The sequence below is a fragment of the Leopardus geoffroyi genome, chromosome D1 (genome assembly GCF_018350155.1).
Source record: "Leopardus geoffroyi isolate Oge1 chromosome D1, O.geoffroyi_Oge1_pat1.0, whole genome shotgun sequence".
Lineage (NCBI taxonomy): Eukaryota > Metazoa > Chordata > Mammalia > Carnivora > Felidae > Leopardus > Leopardus geoffroyi.
In genome coordinates, this window is record NC_059329.1 from 110,936,819 (window position 1) to 110,950,181 (window position 13,363).

The 13,363-nt window shown below is 60.6% G+C and overlaps 1 protein-coding gene and 1 long non-coding RNA gene across 3 annotated transcripts in view; both read left to right on the plus strand.

Moving 5' to 3' along the window:
• The window catches only part of LRP5 (LDL receptor related protein 5), a 105,731-nt gene that overhangs the window by 42,507 nt on the left and 49,861 nt on the right, over positions 1-13,363 (plus strand). The window contains 3 exon segments of the mRNA XM_045486152.1: positions 927-973; positions 976-1,122; positions 2,264-2,395. Coding sequence (XP_045342108.1) covers positions 927-973; positions 976-1,122; positions 2,264-2,395 — 326 coding nt within the window.
• On the plus strand, positions 7,415-9,809 carry LOC123602036. 2 transcript variants are annotated; one of them, XR_006714323.1, is made up of 2 exons: positions 7,415-8,495; positions 9,490-9,809. It is a non-coding gene; the product is annotated as an uncharacterized LOC123602036 (long non-coding RNA). The 2 variants fall into 2 exon arrangements; XR_006714324.1 differs by lacking the exon at positions 7,415-8,495 and adding an exon at positions 8,502-8,830.

The window sequence follows — 13,363 nt, forward strand, 5'->3', positions numbered from 1 at the left end:
TCGAAAATAAACATTAAAGGAGTGACATCAAGAAAACAAAACGGAGGCATCATTGGGTCAGATTAGGGACGGTCATGGGCATGTGGCTTTCAGTTGCTCCGTAAAACCTTGTCAATGTTTCTCTGAGGTGCGGTGCCAGGGGCTCGGACGTGGTGGTGACCTGCCCCCTGCAGCCCTCCACGCCACCAGGGAGCCTATAGGCGAGGGAAGGTCATGAAACCACGCCACCAGGTGTAGAGTTAGAAATCCATAATCTCATTAAAAACATGTTCTCGTTTGCTGGGCTTTGTAAATACATAGAAGAAAGACGTTTTTTTTTTTTTTTTCCTTTTAAAAAATTTTTTTAATGTTTATTTTTGAGGCGGGGGGGGGGAGGGAATGAGCAGGGGAGGGGCAGAGAGAGGGGGGGACAGAGGATCCAAAGCAGGCTCAGCGCTGACAGCAGCGAGCCCGACACGGGGCTCGAACTCATGAACCGCGAGACCATAACCTGAGCCGAAGTTGGACACTTAACCAACTGAGCCACCCAGGCGCCCCGTTGTTTTGGTATCAAGTTCGATTTACTGTGATAATATAAATTATTGGCGTTACAGGCACGTTTGGCGCAGTTTGTGCTAAGTTGTTCAAACATCAGGGCGAGGCAGGCGTGTTGTCCCCGGCTCGCTGTCATCACCGGTGGCTTCCTCCTTGCCGCTTTTTCTTTCCCTGCGGGCCACTTTGTCACCAGCCGCTTTTCTAGAAACAGTTGGGAAGGGCTGGGGGGGCCGCGTCACCGTCAAGGGTGGCGGGAGGCTGGAACTGCCCCGCGGCCGTCCTGTGTGACGTGAATGGGTCCGCGGTGGCCGTGGGAGGGTTTCCAAGCGGGGCGCGTGCAGGACCGCGGGGAGTCTGCTCACAGCTCCCACCCGTGCCTCCTGCCCCTGCAGGCAGAAGGTGGTGGAGGGCAGCCTGACGCACCCCTTTGCCCTGACGCTCTCCGGGACACTCTGTACTGGACGGACTGGCAGACGCGCTCCATCCACGCCTGTAACAAGAAGACGGGAGAGAAGAGGAAGGAGATCCTTCGAGCTCTCTATTCGCCCATGGATATTCAAGTGCTTAGCCCAGAGCGGCAGCCTTACTGTAAGTGGGGGGCCGGGTGGGGGGCGGCTGGCGTCTTCCCTCCGCAGGAGCCCCGAGTCTGGGGGCATCTGCGTCACAGCAGTGGAGGAGAAGGAGAGGTGTGGTGGAGGGGAGGGGGAGGTGTATGCAGGGTGCAAGGGCCAGCTGGGGCGCAACCGGGAGGGCCCTCTGCAGAGCGGGTATGGGGGCTGCTTCAGGGGGGCCCCGCGCCCCCGTGCCCCCTCCCGCCGTCCTCTTCAGAGCTGGCAGAGGGCCTCCCGAGCAAGGTTGCTTCGTTGTCGGGGCCCGACAGAGGTTAAGTAGTTCCTGGTGATCGATCTGCTGTGAGTTGAGGCTCCCGGCTTGGGGTCTCCATAGGGTGGTGGCGGGGGTCCTCGATGGCGGAAAGCTTGACGCCCACGGGCTCAGGGCTCCTGGGACGGGCAGCTAGCAAGGTCACGGCCCTGGGCTCACGTCCTCCCTCGGGGACCAGGGTGCTGTGGAAGGTTCCAGCTTTGAACTTAACTGTGGGGGTGCAAGGGTGGCAGCTGTCAGCACCCCAGGGAAGGTGGGGCTCTCTAGGATGGTCTCCTGGTGAGAACATCACGGTCCTTACCGCATCCACAGCGGGGGCAGCCCCCTGTGCGTGAGGCAGCGTTAGGGAGAAGAGGGGGACCCCCCTGCAAGTCTGCTCCAGTCGTCTGCGGGGGGTGAGGGGCTAATACTCCACACGTCACAGTACTGCGCCCCTGCCTGCCCTGGGCAGAGTGAAATGCCGGAAGGATTTGTTCAGTTGCGTCTTGGTCACGGATGGGCTTGGGACAATGAGAAGGGTTGTTATCAGCACCTAGAGTGTCCAGGTGTGGCCACCAAACATTCGTGCAGATCCCATGGGCTCCAAGCACATCACAGAGACAGGCCTCTGCTCCAGGAGCCCCCCCAGTCCCTACCGCACGGGCAGGTCCTGAGACCCCGGCCGAGGGTGGCCTTCCCAGAGGAGGTGCCATCCGAGGGGCCCCGAGGAACATGAGGGTTCCGTATTGTAGAAGGCTGGGAAGAGGAGCAGGGCAGGGAGGATGCCCCCATGGGGTGGTGTGGGTGGGTGGGTGGGGTCGAGGGCTGTGTTCTGGAACCTTCTCTCACCCCGCCCTGTCTTCCCCAGTCCACACGCGGTGTGCGGAGGACAATGGCGGCTGCTCTCACCTGTGCCTGCTGTCCCCGAGGGAGCCTTTCTACACGTGCGCCTGCCCCACTGGCGTCCAGCTTCAGAACAACGGCAAGACGTGCAAGGCAGGTGAGACGGGGGGGGCGCTGGCTGGGGTGGGGGGAGCCGGCCTGGCGGGGCGTGGGGGTGGGGCTGGCGGTCTCCTTCCCTCGGCGAAGGTTTCACGTGTTCGGAGCTCCGCAGCCGGGGGCACCTGGGCGGCCCAGCGGCTGGGATGCAGGGTTAGATCTGGGCTCGGCTGCCCGACGGGCACGTTACCGGGCTCGGGACTCAGGTCTGGTCTGTCCGGTGACCTCGCAGTCGGCTGCCAGAAAGCCGTGATTGTAGCCGAGGTGCTCGCTGTCACGACTTGCCGAGCAAACACTGTGTGTGTTGTCAAAAGGACAGTCGTGTAGGGGAACACTGTGAATCAGGAGACGCCCCGCGATCTGCGCCCAACAGACGTCTCCTTTCCTGCCTTCCCGGCTCTCCCAAGCACGCGCTGCCGGTGTGGGGCTGCGGGCCTCCCCGCTGGCTTCGTCTCCTGCTTTTCTGCTTTTCCCCCAAGCATTTTCCACACCGATAGGGAATTTCTGATGCATTTTCATCCTTACGTCCCATTTCCGTGGGATCTTCGTGCCCCAATAACCACCCTCCCCACGGAAATTCGGGTTGCAGACGCTTGCTCGGTGGAAAAAATTGGGGTGCGTGAAGTTCAGTTGACTTCCCTCCCCCCACACAAGTGTGTCTCGGTGCTCCCCCCGCCCTTCATTTGCCGCCCTTGCTGCTTCAGGGTCTCCTACAATGACCGTCTTCTAATGATGTGTCACCCCTCCTTCCTCTGGAGCACCGTCCGAGGCTCCTTATCTCTGGCTGTCACGTTCACAGTGTGCTTTTCTGGGAATGAGGTGTGTCCAGGGTGCAGCCTGTCCCGGGGGGTGTCTAGGGCCCAGCACAGCCGGGTGGCAGTGGAGTGGCCAGCGAGAGGCCGCTGAGAGACGTCAGGAAGCAGGCCGCCCCTGGGCCAGTGGCACTTGGGGGGAAGGAAAGGGAGACTGGGGGCTTCCCTGGGGACCCGCGACCAGAGCCGAGGGAGTGTTACCACTCCTTTGGGCACAGGTTTAAAACAAAAAGTTCATCCTGGCAAACAGGGAGTCTACCAAGTTCCGCGTGTCCACAAGGAACGGCCGCGTGTCTGCGTGTGCTGCGTGCAGAGAACAGAGCGGTAAATGTGAACCCCCCCCCCCCCCGCTCAGCCCCCTGCTCTTCCTACAGGGAATGTCCCTCTGAGTTGTGGAGGGGTCGACAGGAACCAAGCAGGCACGTGAATGAAGAATGCGAATTCAGATTTGGATCAGAGTAACACAGGACACAAAGGAAGGACTGAGACGCAGAATAACGTACTGAGGGCGGGGGTGGGGGGGTGGGCTGGAGGCCCGGATGGAAGGTCAGAGAAGGTCCTTCCCAGGAGACAGGCTGAGACTTGAGAGTGACCAAGGAAGGGGCGCGAGGAACAGCACGTGCGGCAGCCCTGAGGCAAGAGCTAGGTGGCGTCGGGACTGACCTCACAGGCATTTGATCTGGGCGGTCACACAGAGCCCCCGGCTTCCAAAGAGCCCCGTGCTTGGTTTAATGCTCCATTGTCGCTGACTTGAAATGCTGGATAATTCTGGGGCAGGGGCTCCCTGTGTTCAGCCTGCAGCGGCCCTGCGCGTCACGTAGCCCGTCCTGCTTTGCGTGCAGAGAAGCTGAAGGGACACCTGGGGACGCCTCGTATCTCAGCGTATCTTTCTCCGCCGTTCTGCCACGAGTGTCTGCATTCCCCCTGACGCTGTTGCAGGGGCATCGGCAGTTAGAGGAGGGGCATGTGTTTCTATAACATGAGTTGTACTGCCTGAAAAATACTTGTCCGGTGAAGCATCCTCCCCCCTGTTGGGCATTTCCGTTTTTTTGTGTCTTTGCTGTTTTCGAGTCGTGCCGCCGTGAGAGAGCCAGCCTGGGGCCTGGCCCACTGGTTAGGGCGATGTGAATCTGGTGCTGTTGCTGTTGATCTGTTGATCGGTGATCCCCATCCAAGCGCTGTGCCGAATGGGGAGGTGACCATCTGTTCTGGGAGAAGGACAGGCGTGGCTGCCGTCTCTGCCCGCATCTCTGCCCAGCCAGGCAGAGCCAGGTTGCGTGAGGACCTTTGGGGAAGGAGCGGGAAAGCGGTGGGGGGAGGGGGGAGGGTGGACACAACCCCCCAAAAGGTACATCACGCAACAGAGTGCACCCTGGTGGGGAGCTGACGCAGGGGCCCCGTGAGGCAGGAGGTCCACGCGTCAGAGTTCCAGGACTGGAGTCTGGGGTCACAATGTCAGAGTCCTGGCCCAGTGCAGGGGCACAGCTGGGGAAGCCTACAGTTCCACGAAGGACTTGCCCAAGCTACCCGGGGGCACAAAGGGTATTGGTCATCGGGGGTGGACAGCGCCTGGGGACTTGTCACTCTGCTTCTCTTCTTCATCTGTGAGATGCAGGGGCGGTCACAGATCACCCCTTAGCCGGGGAAGCTGGGGAGGACACAGTGTTGTATCAACAGGTATCACAGGTGCTGTGCTGGGCCCCTGATACGTCGTGAGTGCACAGTATATGGCAGCCACGTCCATCATCACGCTGGGCCAGAGGGAGAAGGGCAGGGCCTCTGGAAGCCTAGGTTTGCCTCCATCGTCCCAGGGCCCTCCCACCCCTGGGGGAGGGCTGATTTCTTTTCCAGGCAGAACGGGGACTTTCTGGTTCTCAGCATTCCAGTAGCCGGAGCCTCTGAGCTCTGGCACCACTGCCTGGGGTCAAGCCCTTTGAGGGCATTTCGGTTCTTTTTGCAAACATCTGTGGGAGGCAGGGGCAGGGGGCAGAAGAGGGGAGATGCCCTGGGGTAAGAGGGCTTCCCGGAGGAGGCTGCACAAGGGTGGAGGGTCCTGGAAGCTCCCACGAACTCCTGTGGGGTGGATCCGGACAGCAAGGGCTGTCCCGGTTGGAAGTCGTGTGGCAGGGGGCTGAGCCACGTCTCCTGGCCTCCTTCAGGAAGAGTGGCCTGCTTGCAGGTTACCCGCCCCCCCCCCCCCGCCCCCGCCGGGATGGATTCAGTTGCTCGGGGTCACCTTCCCTGGTCTTGTAAGAACTGTTTCTGCCTCCCAGCCGTGAAAGACACTTTCACAAGTGACTCAGTGGGAGGATGCCAAGCGTGCGGACGAAAAACGCTTTTGTCGTCATTCGGAGGAGCCGGTGTGGGGGGCTGGGGGCGTCTTGCACAGGGCAGCCCGGGGCAACTCTTACACTGAGGCTGCACCTTTCCTTTGGCTCCGGCTGTCCCATAGGGGACGTCACAGGTCAGGGAGGCTCACAGACGACACGGACAGCATGGGCTGGGAGTCTGGCTTTTGCACGAGGATGTGACCCTCGGGTTCCGCCTTTTTATAAGCGTGGTTCCCACCCCACGTGCTTCTCGCTCACAGACTGGCTGGTTCTGGGGGCTGCCCGGGGCCTTCTGCAGCCCCCCGCCCTGGACCCACTCGAAGCGCAAGTGGGAAGCCGTTGGCGGTGGGAACCTGCAAACAAACAGCGTTGCCTAAACATTTTAGTTTCAGTCGAGAAGACCTCCAGGAGCTTCTCAGAACATTTCAAGGGTTTGCCGCCAAGATGGCCTTCTGGAAACTTGGGGTGGAAGGGTGGAGGGTATCTGTCCGTGTTTCTCAATCCAGAGGGATCCGGGCATGCGTGAGGAACGGATTCTGTCGTTGAGGGGCGTTCCTCGTGCTTGGGCGACAGACACAGGGAGTCCGAGACGGGGCCGTGAGCGAGGATCACGAGGGCTTCAGGTTTAGAACGCGCCCCCTCCGCTGGCAAGCTGGCTTTTGGGGTGCAGACCTGCCCTCCAGGTGTTGCTTCCTGCCACAGAACATCACATTAAAGGAAACCGTGTGATTAGAAGCCTGTGATCCTGTCACCTGAGTACCCTGGCTGTTTTCCTTTTCTCGCGAGGCCTTCCAGGCTGCCCACGCCCCCTGGCACATGTACTGTTGCCGCCTGGGGGGGCGTGAACTACACGTGGAGTGTGGATTTTGACTGCTGATGATGTGCAGGGTACTGGTTGTGAAAATGGCCTGGAGATGGTCGCTGGAAACACGAGGGTAACGTGGAGACAGCGAAACGCTAAACCCTGCAGCATGTCACCGCTGACAGTGGAGCCCAGAGGTCCCGGTGGGCGCAAACCCGGTGCAGGGCACCTTCCTGGCTGGATCTGAGCAGCACCCACGGAGGCTTCCGAGGCCGGGGTGACCAGTGGGAGGATGCGATTCAGGGGCTGGCAGAGGAGGCCCCGGGGCCACTTGTGGATCTCCTCTTGGCCCCGGACTCCGCGAGGTCCAGCATCCCAGGGGGTGAATGCTGAGGCCACAGCTGAGGGCTGTGCCTTTGGTCTGTAGTTGAGAGTCTGCCAGGACTTTTGGGGTGGTGAGGAAATTCAGTCTCAGGGGGGCCCAGTCTCAGAGCAGTTTCCAACTATGGGATGGCTTTCTATGCCCAGTTATCCTTTTAGGATACCTTCGCTCATGTCCCGGCTGTGTGATCTTGGGAAAATGACTCAGCCTCTCTGTGCTTTCAGTTTCCTCACCTGTAAAAAGAGATGATAATAGGGGCGCCTGGGTGGCGCAGTCGGTTAAGCGTCCGACTTCAGCCAGGTCACGATCTCGCGGTCCGTGAGTCCGTGAGTTCAAGCCCCGCGTCGGGCTCTGGGCTGGTGGCTCAGAGCCTGGAGCCTGTTTCCGATTCTGTGTCTCCCTCTCTCTCTGCCCCTCCCCCGTTCATGCTCTGTCTCTCTCTGTCCCAAAAATAAAATAAATAAACATTAAAAAAAAAAAAAAGAGGGGCGCCTGGGTGGCGCAGTCGGTTAGGCATCCGACTTCAGCCAGGTCATGATCTCGCGGTCCATGAGTTCGAGCCCCGCGTCAGGCTCTGGGCTGATGGCTCAGAGCCTGGAGCCTGTTTCTGATTCTGTGTCTCCCTCTCTCTCTGCCCCTCCCCCGTTCATGCTCTGTCTCTCTCTGTCCCAAAAATAAATAAACGTTGAAGAGATGATAATAGTACCTGCTTTGGCGGGGGGGGGGGGGGGTTGGGGGCGGTTGTTGGGAGGATCGCCTGACTACCCAACAAATACGAGCTGTGCTTGAACTTGAACTTGGAGCCAGGCAGGTGCCAGAAGAGCAATTCTTTCCTGGACGTTTGGAATCAGAAGTAGATGATGAGGCCGGCTGGTGCTAAGAGGAGGTAGGAGGGGACGTAGGTGGGCGGGGAGCCCTCCTCACACAGCCGGGGAGAGACGGGCAGATGAGTGAGGTATGTGTCCCGAGGGCACCGGGTATGTGGCTGCCCTCTCCAGGGATCGAGGCCAGCACCGGGCCGGGTGGGATTGGGGTCTGAGGCGGGGGCCTGGATGTGTCAGAATTCCTCGGACCCTCGTGTCACATCCAGGTTCCCCGGCCCTAGCAAATCAGAGTCTCCAGGACAAGGGACGGGTGTGGGAGGCGGAGGGCTGAGTCTGTACTTGACATGCGCCCAAGGCAGGCTGATGAGCAGCAGTTGGAAGTCTGCATGGCCGGAAACATCTCAAGACCTGAAGCCGTGGCCTCAGATTCCTGGGACTTTCAGTCTGGGCAGCTGGTTGTCATGCCGTGGACTTGAATCTGAAGAAACGTTTGTGCTGTGCGAGAGTCCTATGTTTCTCTGATTTTGAGCAAATGAAAGCCAGCCCAGCGCTGGGAGTCGGTGCCTTCCCCAAAGAGGGGGCTGGCCCCAGTGCGTGGGGGAGGGGGTGACGGCCCAGGGCCTGCAAGCTGTCCCCTGGAGGCATGGGGCGGGGCTGGCCATTTCCCAGCTGCGGGCTCTCTCCCTGTGAAATGGGGAGAGCAGCATGACTGGGGGGGTCAGATGAGAGGCTGTTCCCCACGGTGCCTGTGTGGGTCCACGCAGACTGGACGGGAGGCTCAGGACTCCCTTCCTCTGGGTCAGGAGTGTCTTGTGTCCCATGGCCCTCTGGGTCCTCCTGAAGTTTGGCCCCAGTGGGGGTCCTATAGGTCCTATAGGTTCTGAGACCCCCCTGAGGAAGGATGTCATAGCAAGCAGCGCCCCCTTGGGCTCCAGCTCAGCCAGCGGCTTGGTGAGACCCCGGGGCCTGAGTGACTCTTGTCCCGCCAGCCAGCGGTGGGGGGCAGGGGTGGGGGCAGGATCCCTGGGCCAGGCTGCGATCCCACGCACCCCTCCCCAGCAGCCTGGCCGATGGAGGCGCCCAGCTGGCTTTGGTTTTCCCCATGTTTTTCCAATTATGTGGGATGGGCTAAAAACAGCAGTAGCGGGGCCTTATTTGGGAGTTGCCACCACCGTCCGAGGGAGCCTGCTGCTCTCCTGGCTCCAGTGGCGTCCCCGCGCATGCCTCATCACTGGGGGCTTGTGGGCGGTGCGCGTCCCCGCTCGAGGCCCGGACGACTGGGGCAGGTGACTTACCGGGGCCGTGGCCGGGGCACGCGGCTTCACTGCCCCGCGGTGGCCAGCCTGGCCCTGAGCATCGTTCCGTGCTCTCCTCCGTGGCCTTTCCAGAGGAGGCCGTGACTGCGTGTCGGGGCGGGCGGGCGGCTCGGGCCGCATGATTTACGGGGCCGCCCGCTGCACCTCGCCAAGAAGTAGTTTTAACAGATGTTCGCAGGGACTCGGAACAAAAGGACGAGGGGATGTGGTGGGCCAAGGTGGCGGGGGGCGGGGAGGAACAGAGGCGTCACTGTCGGGTCCGACGGGCAGACTGACAACTGGGGCGAGGTCTCAAAGCCCCTCACATCCATCCGTCTCCCTGGGTGGATTAGCCGAGGCTCAGGGCCGAGGAATAAGGGGCGCGTTTGTTCGCAGTCTGGCTGTCTTGTCACTTATCAGGGAAGTAGGTCAAAGGGAAAAGAAAGGAGGCCCTTGTGGCTGAGGCTGACGCCGGCCGGGCTGTGATTGGCGTTGGCTCTGCAAACAGAAGGCAGCTGCTGTTCTCAGCCATGGACCGTGAATTTTTAATAGCAAGAAAATCAGATTGCACAGTCCCAGGAAATGGTGTGACAAGTCCAAGCACTAACTTTTTTTTTTTTTTTTTTTTTGCATTTTCTTTGGAAACGAAGGTATAACTTGCCGACGGTGAAATGCACAGATTCCAAGCATACATTCTGATTTCGATTTGGCAGTTGTAAATATCTGCCCAACCACCACCCCCGGTCTGGATCCGGAAGGTTTCCAGCACCCGGGAGATTCCCTGGTGCCCTTTGCAGCGCCCCCCCCCCCCCCCCCCCCATGCCGCAGGGGCAGCTCTGTCCTGACTTCTATCACCACGGATTAGTTTTGCCTGTTTGGGAACGTCCTAGAAATGGAACCACACACCATGTGGTCTTTTGTGTCTGAGCCTGAAGACTAACTTCTACATCGAATAAAAGAGAAGAGGGGAGCATGCCGTGTTCTTGGAAAGAGAAAACGGTCATCCTGGGCTGGGGGATGAGACCAAATGGCGCCTCCTGGGTGTGGTTAGCTCCGCGGATGCCCTGGGTCCACCGACGGAGGGCTGGATTGCCGTCACTCCCAGCACTGGCCCTGTCCCCGTCCCCCTGCCTCCTGTCTGATGTCTCCCTTGCTAGTGCAGCCTGAGTCCGGCTCCGGCCCGGCCCGGCCCCAGATCAGCCCCTGGTCCCGCCCCCGCACCCTCACCCCAGCCTGTCCAGTGTCCCCTTGCTGGTACCACCTGAGTCCAGCTTCAGCCCGGCCCCAGAGCTCAGTCTGTTGAGTCAGGTTCTGGGTTTGCGCGTCCGAGCCCTGGTGGAACCCCCAGGCTGCCAGAGAAAGGCCTTCCCTGTCCCCGCCCCACCCGCCGGGCACCCCTCGGGCCCCCTCTGGCTTTGGTGATGGCTGCACGCCCTCCGTCTTGCTTCTAATGACCGTGTCCTAGTGCCTCAACCTTCCCCAACCGCAAGTGTCCCGCAGGCAGTGACCTGATGGCCTGCATGTGCCGGGCTGACGCCGGGGCCTCTGGCTTATCAGCAGACAGAGGCCAGGAGGCTCCTTCTCACCCTTTGCCTCCTATTCCAACTGAAATGGACAGTTCGGTCCCTTCCAGCCCACCGTCTGAGCACCTGCCTATCTGCCTTTGCCGGTGCTATGCCTGTTGTCTCGAGCACCTATTGTCTGGGGCTCCTCACCTGACAGCCCCTCGGGTCTCCATTCAGACAGCCCCAGCCCCCCTGGGAGAAGTGCTGTGATGTGCTCCCACACCCACTTCGAGGGAGGGAAGCTGGGAGGGATCCTGGCTTCCCAGGGGGCCGCCATCAGCCCCTGGACGAACGCTGGGATCGATTAGGTATCTTCAGGAGCATCCACCGTGCCAAGAGCTGAGGTGTTTGGGTCCTGCTAGAGCCGGGCACTGAGGACTGCGCCAAGAAGGGCCCCCCCTCTGTCCCCTCTGGGGGGACATGGTGTGGCGGGGACTGGGGCGTCTGAGTCCGGCCTTGAGCCTGCACGATGTAGCTGTGACCTGACGGAATGCGGGCTCTCCATGTCTCGTTGACCTGGGCGTATCAAATGGGGTCGTGTCTCCTGCAGGGCCTTACAAACTGTAAGGTGCGGTGCACGAACCATGCGAACGGCTGGAGCCCAACCACCTTTGAGCGAAAGCAGCAGCACTTTCTCATGGGTCACCCCACCCCGTGCATCCTGCCTGTGCCGCCAGGACAGGGCGGGCCAGAGCAGTAATAGTGTGCCTTGGGGGGTGCCAGGCACCCACACTTCTGAGCGATCTACTCTTCTGTGCCCTACGGGAGCCGGGTGAGGGAGGGGCTGTGGGCGGCCTGATTCAGAAGTTTGGGTGGTCACGCTTGGGATCCTGTCTCTCTCTCTCTCTCTCTCAAAAGTAAAGAAACATTAAAAAAAAAAATTAAAAGGAGTTTGGGCCATCAGAGCTAGCTCACGGCCACAGAAGAAGGGACAGAGGCGGGATTTGAATCCAAGCACTTGCCACGTGCCGTGGCTCAGGAGCCGTGGCCGCAGCTCCTGAGGTGCGGCCGCCACCACCTCTGGGAGCCGCGGGATAGGATGTTCTAGGAGGAGGAAGGATTGCTTCAGGTGTTTATGGAGCCCCTGCTGTATGCCTGGGCTCAGGAAGGCACTCTGTGTGTTTTTTTTAGAAGAGCTGAGCTGTGTGCCCAGAGAGTGGGACCCAGCCTTCTCCATCGTGTGTCACCAACTGCTTCGTAGCCTCTGACCGCAGTCCTGTGTTTCCAGCGACCCACCGGGTAGCCCACCTTTAATTTGCCCAACCAACCGCACTTTGTTCTGTCTTTCTGTCTCTCTGCCCTCTGGCCTGGGACTCGAACCCTCGGGCCGCGTCTCTGCTGCTGGCTCAAAGAGAGCATGGCCCAAGGCAGGTCCCCGGGGATGTGCTCAATGCCCCTGGGGCTGTGGGCTGCTGGGGCTGCTGGGGCTGTGGCCTTGGGCTCAGAGGCTCCCTGACCTTGTCATGGGACCTCTCAGCTTTGCTGGGAAGCCGTATCCACTCCTGACTCTTACCTGTGTGTAGACAGAGGTCAAGTCGCTTACCCACGGTCACTCAGGAAGTGTGGCTGAGGGTCCAAGCTGGGTGTGACCGTTGGGCTGTGGCGGCCTCTGAGGGGCAGGGGAAAGGCAAGCGGCAGAGGACCACGTGAGGGGCTGAAAACCCAGGGATAGGAGAGGAAGGGGCTGGCTGCACAGAAGTCTTGAGGCTGGCACTGACCTTGCTGCTCCGGCCGCCCTAGGTTCCCGGGCAGAGGAGTGACTCCCCCATTTTAGAGCTGTGCAGACTGAGGCACCTGCCCGGCCACTCTTAGGGGACTGCAACCTCCCATAGGGTCCCGGGCGGGCCATGCGGCCGACAGCTGCTGGGCCTCAGGTTTCCCTCGGAGCCAGTGCCTGGCCCGGCCACTTCCCCTGTGGTCACTCGGCACGGTCTCCTGGGCCAGGGCTCCCGGCTGTGGTCTCAGCGCTCGTCCAACAGCTTACCCCGGGGGGCAGCGGAGAAACTTAATCAATTGCTAAGAAACAAAAATAAGTCAGTTGCCTACCAGCTGTGAAGCTGTTTGTGGCCTTAGAGCCTGTGGCATGGGTGGCAGCCCGTGCTGGGACCCGGTGCTGCCCGTGTGGTTCCAGGCCCGCTCCTGAGCCCACGCGGAGCCAGGGGTGGGGCGTGGGGGGCCAGCGAGGGGAGCTGGGGCTGAAGGGAGGTGGGCGCGCCGCTTCCCGAGTCCGGCCTGAAAAGACGCGGGTGGAAAGAGCCGCCCTGGGGTGGTGCGAACCTCGGGGCAGGGAGGGGCCTGTCCTTTCTTGGAGGTGCGGGTTCTGTGGGGACAGTCCGTGATGTCCACTCTGCCTGCTGGGAAGGCCAGGTGGGGGGCGCAGGGCTTGGGGGCCCTCCGCATCCTGGGATGTGTTGTTTTGCGCATCGTGAAAAATCCTTTCCCGTGTTGGGGTGCAGAGGGGATTAACTGTGAGAACCCTCCAAGTCGCACTGGGCGACCTGCCAATCTCCTCCTCCTGGACTGTCGGGGGCTACAGGCCGTCTTGCCCCATCCCTTCTCCTGTCCTTCCCTCCCACTCGGCTCAGATCCTGGAGGGCCAAATAAGTCACCCCCGCATGGTGGTTTCATCCCCCCCACCCCCCCGATTGTCCAGTGAGAAAACCTTGTCTCAGAGCCCAGGCCCCTCCCCAGGGCAGCCACGAGGCCTCTAAGTACACTCCCCCACCCCCACCACATTTTAAAGTCTTGGGTTTTTTCTGGTTAAAAAGTAACATTCGTGTTCACCGTAGAAAGGAAGATGTTACGCAGAATAACGGAGAAAATAAAAACCCGTATCTTCGCCGCCCAGGGATTGCTGCCAGCGTTTTCGCTGTTTCCTGCTCGCCTGCTCTCCACGCACGTTCAGATCTGGGTTTGCGTGATGTGTGCATCGCGTGCGGGCCGCGACGGGGCTGACCCC